The sequence below is a fragment of the Phyllostomus hastatus genome, unplaced genomic scaffold (assembly GCF_019186645.2).
Source record: "Phyllostomus hastatus isolate PE091 unplaced genomic scaffold, TTU_PhHast_1.1 phas_contig_58, whole genome shotgun sequence".
Classification (NCBI taxonomy): Eukaryota; Metazoa; Chordata; class Mammalia; order Chiroptera; family Phyllostomidae; genus Phyllostomus; species Phyllostomus hastatus.
In genome coordinates this window covers 57,257,821-57,275,857 of record NW_025333916.1, presented here as the reverse complement: position 1 = coordinate 57,275,857, position 18,037 = coordinate 57,257,821, and the positions used below count along the sequence as shown (strand labels likewise).

At 53.9% G+C, this 18,037-nt stretch overlaps 1 protein-coding gene across 3 annotated transcripts in view; it reads left to right on the top strand.

Annotated features, from left to right (window-relative positions):
• The window catches only part of LIFR (LIF receptor subunit alpha), an 80,909-nt gene extending 63,227 nt beyond the window's left edge, over positions 1 to 17,682 (top strand). For all 3 annotated transcript variants that reach the window (XM_045848325.1, XM_045848322.1, XM_045848323.1), the window contains exons 13-20: positions 1,520 to 1,733; positions 3,318 to 3,497; positions 6,530 to 6,631; positions 7,166 to 7,333; positions 8,622 to 8,783; positions 9,693 to 9,786; positions 11,391 to 11,469; positions 11,861 to 17,682. In XM_045848325.1, the coding sequence (XP_045704281.1) occupies positions 1,520 to 1,733; positions 3,318 to 3,497; positions 6,530 to 6,631; positions 7,166 to 7,333; positions 8,622 to 8,783; positions 9,693 to 9,786; positions 11,391 to 11,469; positions 11,861 to 12,490 (1,629 nt within the window). In that variant the 3' untranslated portion in view covers positions 12,491 to 17,682. The remainder of the gene's footprint in view (positions 1 to 1,519; positions 1,734 to 3,317; positions 3,498 to 6,529; positions 6,632 to 7,165; positions 7,334 to 8,621; positions 8,784 to 9,692; positions 9,787 to 11,390; positions 11,470 to 11,860) is intronic.
• The last annotated feature ends 355 nt before the right edge of the window (positions 17,683 to 18,037 follow it).

The following is an 18,037-nucleotide window of genomic DNA, read 5'->3' as shown; positions in this document are numbered from 1 at the left end:
TTTAGAAGTGCAGCCAGAAGCTGCAAGTTACAACCCTGCTATTCATGTTGCATTTTTCCCCTTGGATGAATAGGAAACCAGCTTCTTATGTAATTTGTTTCCCTTAAATAAATTGTCTTATACAATGCAATGATACTTTCGTAAAATTTCAGGTAATACACGAATCACGCTCTATTTTACTGTTTCTCCCTCGTAGAGCAGCCATTTTTGTTGCTGTGTTGTTGTTGTTGTTTTTTTTATCTGACTAATGAATATTAAAAACACCAACAGTGGTTTTCTACCTCCGATTTCCTAAGGGCAGTCCTAACCAGATTCCTTTAAGTGGTGGGTTTTGTTGTTGAGAGTAAACAATGTTATTTTCACAAAACCTGGATGAAAGTACAGCTTTGAGTCAAGCGAAGTCCAAGTGCACGTTCCCTAGACGCTCCCTTGCTTTGAGATCGTCTGAGGGGACGGTAGCATCCCGCCCTCCTGCCGATGAGAAACTCCCCGCTGCCCTGAGCTGTCCGTCAGATTCCGCAGCAACATAGTAACGATCGTACAAACCACTTGCGTGTGGAAGGAGTTTGGAACAGTGTTCCAACTAGAGGACTGTTGAACCAGGGATTTGAAACTGTTGCAGTGATTCAGAGTCTAACTGCAGTCCCAAGGTTAATTGCTTCTGCCCTGTTTGGGTAGAAAATTAAGTTGTTTTGGACGTGTTGAGGTTTTTAAACATGTGTCCCTGGGGAACCTGAGCAGAGTCCAGTAGCTGGGGGTGGGCGGGGTGAATAAGGGGGGTTCTAGGCGCTCAGGAATGAGAGTGGAGCCAGAGACGAGGCTTTGAGGGGCTTGCAGGGTGGGGCAGAAGTGGGACTGCAGCTGTTCGTGTGGAAAACAAAGCAGTAATTAATAAACAGTGATACTGGAATAAGCCCCATGCTTCCTGCACTCACGACGGCGACCCTGCTCTGCCCACCCCCCCCGTGTCCAGGGGGAGTGCAGGGGGCAGGGGGGCAGCAGGCTGGGTGGGCCTTGGGAGGCGGCCGCATAGGCAGGGCCCCCAAAGGAGGAGGAGCCCGCGGGTGCGACCGGGAAGGCCCTCGGGGCCCATCCACCAGCAGAAAACAACACACATGGTCTGTAATGAGCAGGCACTACTTTAAAACAAGAAGGCAGTAAATGTTAAAAAAAACGATGATGCCATACTTTTTAATGTTTTGTTTCTGTTTATATAGAGCAGTGCTTCTCGTAACTCTATTTGTCACGAGGAAGTGGGAGGCCACATGCGGCTGTTTATTGGCTGCACGTGTATGTTTCTGGGTGCTCACGGCACGGACATTCTTCCCCGGCGTCGCCGCCCCCCACCGAGCTGCCCGGGTCTCGGCGGGTTTCTCGGAGAGTGGGCAGCTGCGCCTCCTCCGGTGGCACCTTTACGACGAGGGTGGTGTCCACTCTAGAGTCGGTGGCCTCGCCTGGTCACGCAGTCACTTCGCAGGTTCCCGTGACCGAACGTGACGTATCTTCCCGTCTCTCGCAGCCCCTGCCCGTCAGCGAGGCGAACGGGAAGATCCTCTTCTACAACGTGTCCTGCTCGTCGGACGAGAAGACCCAGTCCCTCTCGGAGATCCCCGACCCCCAGCACAGAGCAGAGATGCAGCTCGACAGAAACGACTACATCATCAGCGTGGTGGCGAAAAACTCCGCCGGCTCCTCCCCGCCGTCCAAAATAGCGAGCATGGAGATTCCCAACGGTGAGCGGTTGGGGCAGGAGAAGGGGAGCTCGGAGGGAGACGCTCCGGAGGGGTTGTGTGCTCTCCTTCACCTCCTCCGCCACCACCCCCCCCACCCGCCCGCTGCTGCTGCTGCTGCCATTGCTGCTGCTGCTGCTGCTGCTGCTAGCGACACCGAAGGCGGAGCAGGCGGGCGGGCGAATGTCAGCTGCGCGCTGAGACAGTGCTCTCTCTCAGCACCCTGGGTCCCCGCTGGCAGCCTCTGCCCTGGTGGCCGGGCAGCCGCTGTTCCCGGTCACTGTAACGCGCAGTGTTGGGGGCTGTGGTGGTGGGTGTGACTCTCGGGAAGAAACGGTGCGACAGGTCCCGTGTTGGCGCACCTCCCCAGCCCCACGCGAGCCGGCTCCCGGTCAGCGAGGCCGTGGTGCTGCACCCGTCTGGCAGGAAGAGACACTCGGTTTACGTGGCGGCGTTGTGGAAGGGACGTTCCTTCAGTAGGGATCCCTTATGGATGAGAAATTCTCCCCAAAGTCCGAGTTAGACTCTCAGCGTAAAGTTGTGAAAATGGTGTGACTTTTAAAATGACCGCCCGCCCGCCTGCCTCCGCATCCTCTGGGTGCCCGCCAGGGGTCCGTCCGCCCGTCCGTCCTGAACTGCCTCGGCCGCCCCTCGAGCTGTGGGTCTGCAGCGGCCGCCCCGGCCTCTTCACCCTGATAGCGCCTCCTCTGAGCCCCCGCCTCCCCGCCTGGCCGCTCCGCCCCATGGGGGCCCCTGTCTCCCAGCCGCTTCTGCAGGGCAGACTGATCCGGGCTCCCCTCTCCCTTTCGGCCACGCCGCCCTAGTCCATGCTTGTGCCTCGCCCCCCACCTGGGGCCTCCCTGTCGCCTAGGCCAACACCTGACGTGACCCCACGCCCACGCTGGCCCCCTTCCCACCAGCCTCGGCACCTCCCGCCTCTGTTCCCCACGGGCCCTGCACGGGCTCTTCCCTGTGGGCCCACACCCACCGCCCGTCAGTCCCCTCAGCTCTCCTTCCTTCCCAAACTGTTCCCACAGATTCCTCCTCTCCCTGCCCTGTCTCCCGGGTCCCCGCAGCCCACGGGGGAGGGGGCGGTGTTCCAGCAATGGAGGAAGCCCCTCCCACCCGCCTCCTGCCGTGGTGCTCCTGCTCTGCCCGGCTGGGGCTGGGGCTGCCGGCAGGGCCCCTGCGGCCACGAGGCTCACACCCCAGACGGTGGTGACCAGAGGAGGGACGCAGACTGCCCACCAGCGCTCTGCCCATCCTCTGGGCCTTGATGCCCCCCTCCGGGGCCCTTACGCCCTGCGCTGCCAGAGCCCTCCTGGCCCCACTGCGTCACCACCACCCGATCCCACGTGCTTTCTTACCACTTGGTCTCAGTAGCTGAGTTGATCTGTAGGCCCCGGTGGTTGCCATGGTCACCGCTGCACTTCCGGACTTCCCCGAAGGTGTGTCTAGCTTGAGCGCTATCTTGCACGTTTCCGTACGGTGACGTAACTTGTGCGGCTCTTGCCCGTTTCCACGGGGCGTGCCTTACCTTACCTCGCTAGTTCTCACATCAAAGTGCCCCCCTCTCTCCTGGCGCAGACGACCTCAGAACGGAGCAGGCCGTCGGGACGGGAAGAGGGATCCTGCTCGCGTGGGGCCACGACCCCAATGCCACCTGCGACTACGTGGTGAAGTGGTGCGACGCCTCGCAGGCAGAGCCCTGCCTCATGGACTGGAGGAAGGTCCCCGCCAACAGCACCGAGGCCGTCATCGAGTCCGGTGAGTGTCCCTCGGGGCGCCGCCGGCGGGCTCGTCACACGAGCAGCAGCGTGCGGGCTGGCCGGGCGCAAGGGAGCGGCCATTCTCCCTGGCCGCAGGGCCAGGTGCTGGCCGCGGGGCCGGGTGCTGGCCGGTGTAGCCCTCCTGAAGGTGGCCGGGGCAGTGTGTGCGTGAGGGGGCTCCGACCCCCTTGATCCAGGAAACCAGGAGGGAGCACCCCAGGTTCCCGTCTGAGCACGGTCGCCACGGCATCGCGCACTGCTGTCGTGGTAGAGAGCGGCCACCGCAGCACACGGGAGGGCCAGTCGATGGGGGCACCTCCCTGGAACGGACGGAGGGTGAGGCAGCGCTTGTGCGGAAGGTGGGACCGCGGGGGGCCGTGCTCGGGAGGAAGGCTGCGGACCGGTGAGCAGCGTGGTCCCCCGCAGAGCGCTGCAGCCTGTGCTGGCCCAGGGCCCAGGGACGGAGGTCAGGAGAGGCCGTGCACAGGGGCCCTGCACCCACATCCCCACGTGGCCCGAGGCGGGCGCAGTGGGTGGGGCCCGCTCCCTGGTGGCTGAGGAAGCCCTGAGCTTCCTTGGCAAGCCGCCTTGACCCCATGCAGCCTGAAGGCAGCCCCAGGGGCACTTGGCAACCTGCAGGCTGAACCAGCCTGGTGCTTCGGAGGAGTTCAGTGCCTCTTCCGACAGCCGCTGCTCCCTCTGAGCACCGGGCTTCTGTGTCTCTCCCCGCGGGGCTCTGGAGCTGGCGGCCTGTGCTGGTGACGTCCTTCCGCTCCCGTGGCTGTCCCTCCCGTGTCAGTGGGGTTTGGCAGAGCAGGCAGTGTTTCCCTTTTCACTGTCAGATGGTGAGGATGAGTCCCCTTCATTAGATGGCCGTGTGTGTGGGCCCCGATTATGTGTCCGTTCTGCTTGGAATTCAGCCAGGCTGCTCCCTGCAGAATCGGCCCAGAGAGAGGACAGTTCCCTTGATCCTTCCCCCCCCACACTGCACTTCCCAGCATGCCCAGCTGCACCCCTCCCCGCTCCTCCCTGCACCTGCCCTTGCCTTTCCCCCCTCTCCACCCCCACGGCAGCTCCTGGGGCCTCACACTGGCCTGGTGCTCCCTCTACACACTCTGGCCCCGCCTCCTCCCTCCCTCCTCCCTCCTCCCTCCTCTCTGGGCTGGGAGCACCGTGGGGATGGGCTGGGGCGGGGGGCAGCCATGCGGAGCGGAGGGCACTGCCTGAGGTGCAGTGTCTGCATGGGAGTGGAAGCTGGCAGCCGTGGGGTGAGAAGGGGAGGCAGGTGAGCCCAGGCCCTGCAGCGCTGAGAGAAGTTAGGGAACTCGCTCACGGCCACAAAGCTGGTCAGGGTGTGCCATCACCAGGCGTCAAGTTCAAAGTGTCAAGGAGCTGGGAGTTTTGTTTTCTGTTTCCTGCCGCTGGAACAGTGTGTGGCCGTGGTAGTTGTTTCTCCTCCTCTTTTCCCACCCAGTCACCTGCTCTTCTCTCCTTGTGACCTCAAAACACACGCCTAGTGCTCTAACCAACTCAGGTGCTGCTTTTTTTTTAGGCATCAGAATCCTAAACACGATTGGTATACGTAATCGGAACATCAAACTAGGTACACGTTTACTAACGTATGTGCAGTTTAAAGTCATGACCTTGCGCCCTGGCTGGTGTGGCTCGGTGGATTGATCACTGGCCTGCGAACCATAGGGTCGCCGGTTCGATTCCCAGTCAGGGCACGTGCCTGGGTTGTGGGCCAGGTCTCCAGTAGGGGGCAGGTGATGTTTCTCTTCCTGTCTCTCTCCCTCCCTTCCCTTCTGTCTAAAAATATGGAGCGGCGTCCCATACGCCAAAGGTTGCTGGTTGCTGGCTCGACCCCCCGTCGGGGCACACAGAATTGATGTTTCTGTCTCACATCAATGTCTCTTTCCCTCTCCCTCCCTCTCTCTCCACACCCCTCTTCCTCTCTCAAATCGATAAACATGCTCAGGTGAGGATAAAAAATAAAACTAAAAAACACAGTTAAAAAGTAACTTCCGAGTGTCCTGTTCCTAGAGAAAACACTCAGCAAGGGGGCAGTAGAGGGCGACTGTCCGGCTGTGGGGCCCGCGGCCCCCGGTGCTCTGGGTGCAGGGCAGGCGGATGGCGCGCCACCCGCCGGGGAAGAGGGGCACTCCACACACTCAGTGCGAGCCCGCGTACGCGCACTGGCCGCCTCCCCCAGGCGGAGCCTTCTTCCTGGCCCACGGCTGGCAAGCTCCCGGTCGTCCGTCAGCATCATTTCTTGGTGGCGTTTTCCCTCCTGGAAGGCGCCACAGCCCACGGCAGGTCCCTCTCGTCTCGCACAGTGTGCTGTGATTCCCCCCTTTGTCTGTCCCCCACCTGTCTCCAGCCCGTCCGGGCCTGGGCCCTGGTCCTGTCCCCCTCGGGGTTCCCCATCTGTCCCACCTGGCACCGTGCTGCCAGGGGCTCCGCAGTGGGGTGGAGGGGTGCACTCTCGTGTGGAGTGGACTCGCGGGCCCCGAGTGGGGGCGCGGCACAGAGGAGCAGACGCTAGGGAACAGCCTGGCTCCTCTCACGCAAAGCGTCAGGAGGGAGTGGCGACTGTAGCGTTTGCTTGTTGGCGCAGGAGGAGAGCCGCCGCGGCGGCTCCCGCACCCAGAACTAACGCTGGTTGGGGGGGAGGGCTTTTTGGAGCGTGGTGACACAGCCCTCGGCCTGGGCCAGGACCAGGATAGAGGCATCACTGCTGGTTTAAGGAACAAAATCAAGGCTTCAGTCACCGCTCCTCCCCTCTTCAGGGTGACACTATATTATGACACTAAACTTTTTATTACGGTAAAACATGAATTTGGTTTCATCAGTTTTCCACTGAGACTATTTACCAATTTTGAAAATACTGGTGTGTTTTTAGAGGAAAGCATGTGTTTAAAATTAGCTTCGACTGTTTCTGAGTCAGTGACTCTAAAGTCGATGTTTCTGAAATAGATATGCATAATACTGTGCACTTATGACAGTTTACTGATTGTGTCCCTCCTATAGATCAGTTTCGACCGGGTGTGAGATACCACTTCTTCCTGTACGGGTGCAGAAATCAAGGATATCAACTGTTACGTTCTGTGATCGGATACATAGAGGAACTGGGTGAGTTCCGTGGATAAGTTTCCCTAGGGTTCAGGGTAACCGGAAAATTATAGATTGGCAGCGTTGGAGTCTAAGAATAGATTAAATTGGGATATTCAGTTCAAGGAAGGAAAAATAATTTGTATGATAAATTTAAAATTATTTGATTACTTACTCTTCATTCGTTCGGTGTTTATATTTCACAAATGTGTGGTCATTAACAAAATCTCGATTCGGATGTCAGAAATATGGAATTTGCACTTACTCCAGCCTATCCATAGAAAAGGGAAGTACAGATGAGTTAGCCGCTTAAAGGTTTCGCATAGGTTGCTTCCCTGGATGGTAAGCCCTGCCTCTGTGTGTCTGGTGACTAGCTTTGCCGCAACAGAGTGCACGGCAGTATCTGGGCAGGTTTGTGGTGGAGTGAATGGAAAATAGAGCTGCAACCCTGAGCGCAGGTGTGTGTCTCCCGAGGCTGGGCCCCCCACCAGCCGTGGGTGTCTCGCTCTGGGTCAGCACACTCATCCTCACTGTGGGCTCCCCCCACCCCCACAGCTCCGATCGTCGCTCCAAATTTTACCGTGGAGGACACCTCTGCCGACTCGATCTTGGTGAAATGGGAAGACATCCCTGTGGAGGAGCTCAGGGGCTTCTTGAGAGGCTACTTGTTTTACTTTGAAAAAGGAGAGAGAGACACGTCGAAGATGCGGGGTTTGGAATCAGGTAAGCGACTGACTTAGAGGCTCTCGATGAACCCACTCCCCCCGGCCCCGGAAAAAATAAAGAAAGTGCCGCTCCTGGCTTTAATACTGGTTTCCACAACTGTCTGGAAAAGAAGGGAATGGAAGCGTAGTCGTTGTATGAAAACGAGCATTTTAAGGTTTTAAGTCCATGGTCAGTGCAGGGCAGTCTCTCAGAAGCCACGTGAACTGTTTACTCTGAAGCCTCTGACTCCAAGCCCGCAGCACAGGGACCACCTCTTGCGAGTCTGGCGTGAACCGTAGCGCAGCATCTCAGGAAGGTTACTTCAGAAACAGAGTCTCCCCGGACTTTCCGTAACGGAGGAGAAAAGCTCAGGGGCCCGGAGAACGGCCCCGGAGCCTCCCCCGTTGCCTGGCAAACGCCACTCCCACACAGTCAGCCACGGCCTTAAGGAGCCGAGAAACTTGATTGACTCAACTGGGGACGAGTGTGTCCACTAGATCTTAGCAAGTACGGCCGGTCCTCGACTGGTACGTGGACGCCCCAAGGTCTTGAGAGAGTTCTCCAGTTCGAGGAGATACAGAAACGTGTGTGCAGACTTGTGGCTTTTCCCTAAGTTATATTTCTGTCGGAGTCAGAAGTGTCTTCCCCGTGGCCACATAAACACCAGCGAATCACCTTATCTATCAGTGTGAGAGCTTTCAGTTCCCTTGACCACCTCCCCTCGGAACAAAACTGCTGGTGACGATGGAACACCAGTCTGATGGGCAGAGAGTGCGTCCCTGCGTGGGGAGCCCGAGGGGCACCAGCTCAGCCCTTTTCCGAACGTGGCCGCTTTACCCATGCACTGCTCCCCCAGATCCATGCGTCTGCATTTCCTGAACCTTCCCCGTGGCCTGGGGAGGAGCGAAGCCCTGCAGATCCAACTCCACAGCCACCCAGAGCCTGGTGTCATTGTCCTCAAATGCTCGGGGATGTTGCACTTGACCCAGTTAAAATTCTAGCACCTAGACTTCCAGCGAGACATGGTGGATAGGTCACTAAAATTAGAGTTTAGGAAAAAACAAACAAAAAAAAAACGCCGAAAGTCCCCATGAGATAAGGTCCTGATATCCTGTTGCATATTAGTTGGAGACGCCCAGGTTCAGGGAGGTTGAAATAGAGCTCACCTGGCTCCCCCCGACTGGCAGAGCTGGTACCGGCCGGCCCTGCGGGCCTCAGGGGCGTGCATGGGGTGGCAGCTGCGTGTGCCCATGCGTTGAAATCGCCGAGGCCACCAGTAACCATGATGCTCCCCACCTTAAACCAGGCCGTCCCGACGTGAAAGTTAAGAACATCACCGACACCTCCCAGAAGACCCTGAGAATCGCTGACCTTCAGGGCCGGACGAGCTACCACCTGGTCCTGCGTGCCTACACGAACGGGGGCCTGGGCCCGGGGAAGAGCATGTTCGTGGTGACGAAGGAGAACTGTGAGTCGCGCTCCCCCGGGGATGCTCCCCGCGCCGAGGCGCACGGTGTTTGTTTGCGGCAACTTCTGTTTGCGCGGGCATCCCCTTCTCTAAATTTCATGTTTTGTTGCGTTTCTACAGTGCGTACAAGGCGGTGTTAAAGGGCCGTGTATTCTTGTTATTCGAAGCCATTTCCTAGTGGGTCCCTGAGAAAGGAACGCATTAAGCACACATCTGAGGTCTGGAGATCTAGATTCATGTTGAGTGTACATTAAGGGCCACCCAGTTTATTGGGTTTTTTTTGCCCTAATTATTCTGTGGCTTTTAACATAGCCAGGGAAGAGTAAAAGAAATATTCAAAAAAAAAAAAGTGTTAAGCACAACTTACAAACTTGAGACGGAAAGTCGGGAAGAGCGATGAACTTGACTCTCCCGTCAGCAGCAAAAGGAACTTCGGTGCGTCACCTCGTAGCTGGAGCTCACGCCCACCCTCGCACGAATGACCGAGACGGTGGGGTTCCCGACCGGGGGTGACGTTGCCCCCTTGTGGGTGCTTGGCAGTGTCGGGGGACCTCTGGGTTGTCGTAACTGGCAGGTGCTGCTGGGATCGAGTGGTCAGGACCCCGGGGACGCTGCCCGACCTCCCACAGTGCGCACGACACCTCCCCCGACACACCCACGGGCCCCGCAGAGCCGTCTGGCCCGCAGGGTCAGCGGTGCGGAGCCTGAGAGACCTGCTCTGGCGGCTTCCGTGCTCGTGCTAACTTTCTTGAAACATTCGAAGGTTTCGTTTTAATAGTGTTTCAGTGCCCCGGACCTGAAGTTAGGATTTTTTTCTTCTCACTTGCCCACTGAAATATTGTCCAGTATCTGTCCGTGCTGCCCTCTGTACTGACTGGTGGTTTCATCTCGGCGCTGTTCTCGTTGCAGCCGTGGGGCTCATCATCGCCATCCTCATCCCCGTGGCAGTGGCTGTCCTGGTCGGCGTGGTGACCAGCATCCTTTGTTACCGCAAACGGGAATGGTAATGGTGCCTGCGTTTACTCTCGCTGTGTTTCGTTCATTCGGGAATGGTTATGTCGTTTACATTTAACAAATAAGTACATTTTTTTTGGTTGAAGCTAGTTAGTAAAAAAAAAAAATATTTGTTTTAGAATTAAAGTTGGATTTAATGTTAGGCAAGAAGATTGCATATTATTTAAAGGTTTAGAAATTAATAAAGGAAAAAAGTATCAATGTTTTTCTTACTCTATTTCCTAATCATTTAAAGTAACAGCATTTGTACTTAAAAGATATTGGCAGGTATAAACAGGACCACAGCTGTATGCAGGATTAAGTGCAGTTTAACGATTAAAGTGCCACTTCTTTTGGCGCCCTGTTTAGACAGTCTGGTCATTTATTCATTCGGTCAGCAGAGATGAGGGGCCCCTCTCAGGAGAAGGGGGGTATCTACAGTGGTGACTAAGGGAGCCTGGTCCGTAGGGGCTCACAGCGCAGCGGGCAGCTGGGCCGTAAACCCACAACCACCTGGTAGGCATGTACGCACACAGTGGGCAGGGCCCCGGGCGCCGTGAGCAGTGAGGGCAGCCCGAGAGGCCTCCCTGGGGCAGTCCAGTCGAGCTGGGTCCCAAGGGATAAGGAGAGGGCAGAGAAAGTTCCAGGCAGAGAAGAAGGCGACTTTTGTGAGGACCCAGAAATTGGAAAGAGGCTGATCTTCCAGAGGAAGTGGGAAGCACTGTGTGTCCGAGCGAGGGTCGAGGGTCAGCTGGAGGGAGGGCCCCGCGGTCCACTGGCAGGGTCCGCCGTGGGCGGGGCTGGAGCACAGGGCCGTGTTCCTGCAGACTGTCCTCCCAGCCTCGAAAACACCACCGTTTACGACAAGGACGTGTTCTTGCGATCCCGGCTTATCCATCAACACAGTAATGGTTGAAACTGCAGAATTCCCTGTCCCGGTAACCATATTCTCACTACCCAAAATCACAGGTTAAAACTGATTTTAGTATAAAAATATATATATATATGTAAGTAAGGAGGGAGTTTGACGTTAGAGCATTTCAGACCTACATTATTAACAAAGCTTTTTTCCTGCGGGAATTTTGAATAACGTTCTTCTTCTGAGAAGCTGTAAGGGTGGTGCGGCCCGGAACAAGTCTCGTTTTTGTTTGTGTTTCGTTTTTGCTGAAGACGCAAAGCCTTTCTTTTTCTGACAGCCCGGCGCCCGCCGTGAGCAGCGGAGAACCGCCTCACGCAGATACGCCCCCTCGGCCCCCGCCAGGCTTCTGCGGTGCGCAGCGCCGACGTCTCGTTTACACGAGCGGGGCCTGTGTTTCATTTTTAACCTGACAGGACAACCCCCGTCCTAATCCTCGCTTTCCATTTACATAAGATCCATGTAGCCCTGGAAGTAAGAGCAGTGTTTATAGTTTCAAAATTGGAACCTCTCGGCACGTTGTGTGGAATGTCCTAGTTAACGACCACCCTAAAAACGACCTTGCATTTTTATCTCAGGCTCTGAAACTTCAGCATTCTTATGAAATGTCAAAGCAAGCCTCGTGGTTTGTTGACTATTTGTTGTCTACCTGCTAGTCTTATCGTTACTAAATGTACGTAATTATTCTTTATTCAAAGGATAAAAGAAACCTTCTACCCTGATATTCCAAACCCAGAAAATTGTAAAGCATTACAGTTTCAGAAGGGTGTCTGTGAGGTAATCCTTTATGTTGTTTCCATTTATCTTTGAAGTACTGGCTTTCCTTTTTCTTTTTGTTTTTGTTTTTGTCTTCTGTGAAAAGTTTTTAACATGCAAAATGTTACCCATGTTGAAAAAGTAAAAGTGCTCTAATATCTAAATTTCTAAAATTATTAATTTTAATTGTTGGTGTCATGCTCTTTTCCCCACTCCTGTTCATAGCAAGGATAATATTGACGTGTAAGGGGAAAAAGTAGCTTTGCTCGAGTGTGCCCTGCAGAACAGTGAGACAAATGTTCCCACGCAGATGGGAAAGAATAGATAGAATGACGCCCCCTGGTGTAGGAGGGGCGTCACGGCGGCCTTGGTGCGCTCTCTAATCTCTGCCTTCAAACTGCTTTACTTCCAGGGAAACAGCGCTCTTAAGACCTTGGAAATGAACCCTTGCACCCCAAACAACGTGGAGGTGCTGGAGACGCGCGCGGCGGTTCCTAAGATAGAAGACACGGAGATCGTCTCTCCCGTGGCCGAGCGCCCAGAGGAGAGCCCCGAGGCGGACCCCGAGGGCCAGGTGGTGGTGTCCTACTGCCCGCCCGTCGTCGAGGAGGAGGTGCCGAACCCCGGGGCGGACGAAGGCGGGGGCGCGTCCCAGGTCATCTACATCGACGTGCAGTCCATGTACCAGCCCCAGGCAAGGCCGGAGGAAGAGCTGGAGACCGACCCCGCGGCAGCGGCGGCCGCCGGCTACAAGCCCCAGATGCACCTGCCCGTCACGCCGGCCGCGGAGGACGCGGCCGCGGAGGACGGCGCGGACAAGACCGCGGGCTACCGGCCGCAGGCCAGCGTGCGCGCGTGGAACCTGGCGTCCCCAGACTCGCCCCGGTCCACGGACAGCAACAGCGAGGCCGTGTCCTTCGGCAGCCCGTGCTCCATCAACTCCCGGCAGTTCCTGATCCCCCCGAGGGACGAGGACTCTCCGAAGTCCGGCGGGGGCGGGTGGTCCTTCACAAACTTCTTTCAGAACAAGCCCAACGATTAACGGCGTCCCTCCCCGTCTGCCGTCTCAGTTAGCTGTCGTTGCCGCGGCCGGCGGCCCTGCCGCGTGGGCGGGCGCCGGGCGTCCTGGGGGGCGGGGGGCGGGGTCCTGCGACACGTGGTCGGTGCGGTGGACTCCACCCCACCGTGTGCAGGCGACGCCGAGGGTGTTCCCGTGCTTTGCCGCGTGGCCCAGAAGCCGAACCACGGTGACGCAGACACCAGTCCACGCAACTCAAGACTTGGAGCTTTCTGTCATTCGAGCCAAAGAAGTCCCACGTCCTCCGCCTCCGAGAAGCACTTCGGGCCCTGACACACCGTCTGGCCCTGACACCGTCTGGCCCACGCGTGCAGATGCGCGGATTTGCAGCCGCCGCGTCCCGTTCCGTGGGCGTGGTTTTCTCCCGTGCGCGCACTTCGCCAGCGGATCGGCAGGCGAGGGCGAGAAGCGTGGGCGCGCAGGGGCCGGCGCGGGTCCGCCTGACATCGCTCCTCTGCGGACGAAAACCAAGCACAGATGTGAAACCTTGTAGCGTCCTTCTCCTCTCCCCGCAGCATTGGCAACAAGTGATGCGGTGTTTGGTGTAGCGACAGCTCCTTGCGGTTCTGTTCGCTGGCGTGCGCCGACTTCTGTGCCTACTGTACAGTGGCGGTCAGGCGGTCCGTCTTCTCAGGGGTACAAACTCGGAACACGAGCGCGGCTCTGGGCAGCCCCCCCCTCCCCCAATCGCGCTGTCCGCCCTCGGTCGGCCCTCCCAGACCTCGCCGTTCGTTTTGTGACTCCCGCGCGCGCTTCCCGGATCGCAGGTGACTGCCCTAATAGTTCAAACTTAAATTCCTGAGACTACAGAGCTAGGGTGTTGCTTTTTTTTTTTTTTTTTTAATTTGGGTCTTTTGTTGTCGTTGTTCCACAGTGTCAGCTACATAAACATGTGAGCAAAACCAATATCACTCATAAACATTCAGTTCTAGCGACTTACCATTTGAGACGACTAAGCAATATCGGGCGGCCTCCGCTGTCTGCTGTCTGCGTAGTTCTGACTGGCTTCCCTTCCTCCTGGGACGACCAGCCCCGGAGCCGGGTCCCCTGGGCGGGGGCTGGGACGCCTCCTGGCAGGTGTCCCTCCTGGACTGTGCCTCTCGGCTGCTCCTCTCTCTCACATGATCATCAGTCCAGACGATTCGGTCCAGACCTCAGCTATTTTTTTTTTTTAAATATAAACTAGAAAGAAAAATGCTTCTCAAGGGCTATTTTGCATGAGATGTCAGAGAGCCCCCCCCCATTCAAGTGGACGGGCAGACTGTCCAGAGCTGGGCATCTTCCCAGCATCCTCGGCGGCCCTTGGTGTTGGCCAGGGATGTCTGGACGGGTCGTGGTCCTTAGAAAGGCAGACGGAGAGCTACAGAGTGTGTCTGACAGTGTGCCTGCCCTCAGGTCATCTACGCGTTCTGTCTCTGGATACTTAAGGGAAGAGTCCTTACAATTCTGAAATAGCTGAGTAAGTCTAGATATGCCTGTTCTTTCTCTTTTCCTTTTTAAATTACCCGAGGTTCTCTAATGTATCTCTACGTAACGGATCAGTTCCCCTCCCCGCACTTGACAATGTGTCTGTCTTTATAAAAACCATGTCGTGGAAAAAAGCCACAGGGTGACAAAGGACAAAGTCTGTGTAGGTACTCTGTTACGAATCCTGAATTTTCACTGCTAGGAGTCAGCTAAATTCCTGAGCTTCGTGACATAAAATAGAATTAATTACCTACCCACACAGCGTATTAAAACCACGTCATAGCTCATAGAGATTTTCAACAATGAAACAGGCATCAAACCAGAGCCCCCCCCCACCCCACAACGGAGTTCGCTCCCCCATCTTACCTCTTCCCTTGGGCTCCTTCCCGTGGCTGTCACCACCGGAGACCCCGAGACCTGGGGCTGCCTCCTGTCCCTGTTGAAGCTGGTCATCAGGATGCCTCTTGTCCCCAGCTCGTGCCTCAGGCGCCACTGAAACAAATAGGTCCGTCTCTCAAAGGCAGGTTGAGAGCTGGCGAAGGTGGGAGTTCCTGGGTCCGAGCGCCACTGAACTGCGGTCATGGGAAAGACCGGAGGTGACTGCGCGGTCTCTGCCCTCGGCGTTGGCGCGTTCCGCCGTGACCGTCTGCATCCAGCGCCCTTCTGCGTAATGGTCCATCTGTCTGGCTCACGGTGACCTCCCTTCGGCCCTGGAGCCCTTCCTCCCTGCCCAAGAATTACGCCCACTGCATGTGTTGCGCAGTGTTACAAACAGAACACATTTTCACGCCTCTCACGGCCAGCGCCACGTCAGGCCTCCCTTGTGAGGAGGGCAGGTCCTGGCGGCCCCTCCACCTGTTTCTCTCGTGAGTGGCCCTCCGAAACAGACACTGCCGGGTACGCAAATATCGGAGAAGACTCGGGTAGGCTTCTGACACCAGGTAGACCCTTTATGTTATGTGTTGCATGGTGTGGGCCCGTGTACGACCAGAGCCTTCGGTGCGTGGAGCCTGGGTTTGAGGCTGCAGCCCTGAGGCCTGGGCAGCAGAGCCAGGTGTGTCTCGGGGCTCGGGGTGGAGGAGCTCTGTTCCTGCAGCTCTGGCCCAGAAGCAGCCGTTCACGGGCAAGTCCCAGGGCGGGAGCACCAGCCTCGCAGTCCCGCCAGCCTCGCCGTCACGGCGCGTGGATTTGAGGAGTGGCACTGAGAACGGCGCGTCCTAAACACCGTGGCCAAAGTCACATTCTCAGCCCTTCCGTGCACCTTGTGTTCTTGTGGGTGATGAGTCCCACAGCTTCTTAGTCGTCTTCATACCACCCGCACGTAAAGGGCGTTGCTGTCCTTTCTGGATTCGAACGGATGTAGTGTGTAGTCAAGGGGACCGAGGCCTACTTTCTCCCAGAAGAAATGTGAAGTCGATCTTAGGGTGTTTCGGAATTCAAGGACTCCCTAACATGTCCATATGCAGGAAAGGTTTATCTCAAAATCTTCTGGTGCTCCAGCACATAATCTGAGAAGGCTTTTTGCTTGTTTCTTTAATGCAGTTTTTGCTGTTTTCTGTTAAAATCTGTGTATCCTTGATGAAATCTTTTTTAGTTTGGAAGGGTAAAATTGGGCATCTCAAGACTAACGTGGGGTCATCGGCTGATTCCAAAGCTTAGGCACATGGTGCAGGTTCCATGCGTAGTTTTTTGTCGGCTGAGCCGTGTCCAGACGGTACGCAGGGCAGCATATGGTGGGGGGCGGCGTTTGGGGGGTGTGATTTGATCGAGAATACATCCGAATCTGTGTAATTGCTGCATTACGTCAGGGTTATTTGTAACCACAAGTCGTGCTTGTTCGTCCCTCCCTTAAGAATGTTAATATTTTGGATTACAAGTGTCCTGGTTACACAGTTTACCTATGCAAGACACATGCTAACTGCGCAACACTTTCATGAAAATCCAAAGTAGAATTTTGAGAAGAAAACCCTCTCTGGATGTTTTTGTGTGTAAGTGCCTAGCTGAAGAACCATAGAAACAAAAAATTCAGAACCTCTTAAGTGATGACCGATTAAATGTTAACCAGATACAAACAAGCAGCGATTTACATTACTTTTTGGTTGCAGTAACTCGCCCCCAAAACTAAGAGATGTGAATGGGTAAAAAATTAATAATCTAATTAAAAAGGAAGTTGATTATGTGATATTTGCATATCTCTGCCAAGATTGCCTTTGCGGTAGCCAGTCAGAACTTCTAAAAATAAAGCGATAGCAGCGTAGACCCCATGCAGCACTTAAGCCAGAAATACTCTGTGCCTCTGATTGGATGGCTCACTGAGGAGTATTGAGTCCCCTGATACACACTGAAAATGTGCTTCCCTCTAGAGTTATTCCACTTCAAATGAGTAACTTTCAATTTCTGAACTTACTGTTTTCTCTAAGCATTCCTGTGGCGTATCATAAAACATCAGAAGATCTCCTGGTGGTAACACCGTTATTACTAAAACATGGGCAAGTTAGCTGTTGGGTTTGACGTTGGTGTTTTTGCATTTTGATCAAAAAAAAACCAATACCGAACAATCATTTTCATGTATTTTTTTCAAATATTGTGCCCCCCCATTTGATTCCAAATACTTTTCTCCCCATTATTTATGATATATACTCCCATTTCATTTTTGTCTTCCAACACCATGTTTAGGGAAAGTGTGGACACGGCCTTTAAAAACAAACAAAAAAAACATTTCAGTTCAGTATTGCTTGAAAAGCCCGGCCTGGAAAGAAAGACATCCTGAAGTTGAGATGGTGCCGCCTGAAGGAAGTATGTCCATAGGTCAGATCATTTTGAAATAACATAACTTTTTTTTAGTAGGAATGTTATTACTTTTTAGCTGGCCATAAGTTCTTCCAATGCTAGGAAATCACATTTTTACTTTCAAAATCGCATTATAGTGAATTCCTGTTTACAAAATACACATACTGTGAACAGATACAAGTTTTTGTTTTTTTATGAGGTTGTCTGTAGAATGTTTTTTTTTTTCAAAAGGGATGGTATATGTTGAATACTTTCAATTTTTTTTAATAAATACTAGCAACTGTTTACTAGTGTTTTTGTTTGGTCAGGCGTGTGCAAATGTAGCTGAAAGACAGGGAGAAACTGCAGACCTAAAACTGCCCCCTTTCTCATTTCTTGCAACATTACCACTGCAGACCTCGGGTTTGACCCGAGTGATCAGTCGTGATGTTCTGTATCTAAAGATCATGCTTAGTCATATAAGGAAACATTTAAACACATATATAGGAAGCAAACCATAATAGGTTGTAGAGTATTTGTGTGATTCAGTCTGATTCGCAGAAATCTGAGTTTAATATATGGAATAAAACAACTCAATTTACACAGATGACAAGTATTTTCTGCCTGGTGAAAATTTGGAGAGTATGTTGCATTCGAATGGAAAATTTGGTCATTTTATATCATTGTATAATTTCAGACTTTAATTTCAGTATCTTTTGAAAAACATGTTTATAGCGAGAACATAGAATATAAGTAACCTATCACTAAGAGACCTTAAATGTAAAACTAGTATGCTTGGCTGTTAACTCCTAAAGATGTTACTTATGTCTGTTTTTAAAACATGCATGTATTTAACAGTTTTATCGTAGTATTGTCATGGAAAAAAATAAATATATTTTCTTACAACTTACACTGATAAACACGGGCGTTGTTGTTTGTTTTTTTCCTTCCAGTGTTCGCACTCAGAAAAAGGGGCATCTGCTTTGTTGTTAATACTCTTGGTCCCATCACCCAAGAGCAGCAGTGGTCAGACATGTAAAAATTAAACTAAACTTTTAATGCTTTTACTGCTATGCCATTGGCATGGCCTTTCATATGTTCCCTTAAATCTCTCTCCTAGTTACCAGGGAAGTTAGCACAAAAATAATCAAAGAGTGGGAATGTAACTTTTTTTTAAAGATTTTATTTATTTATTTTTAGAGAGGGAAGGGAGGGAGAAAGAGAGAGAGAAACATCCGTGTGCGGTTGCTAGGGGTCATGGCCTACAACCCAGGC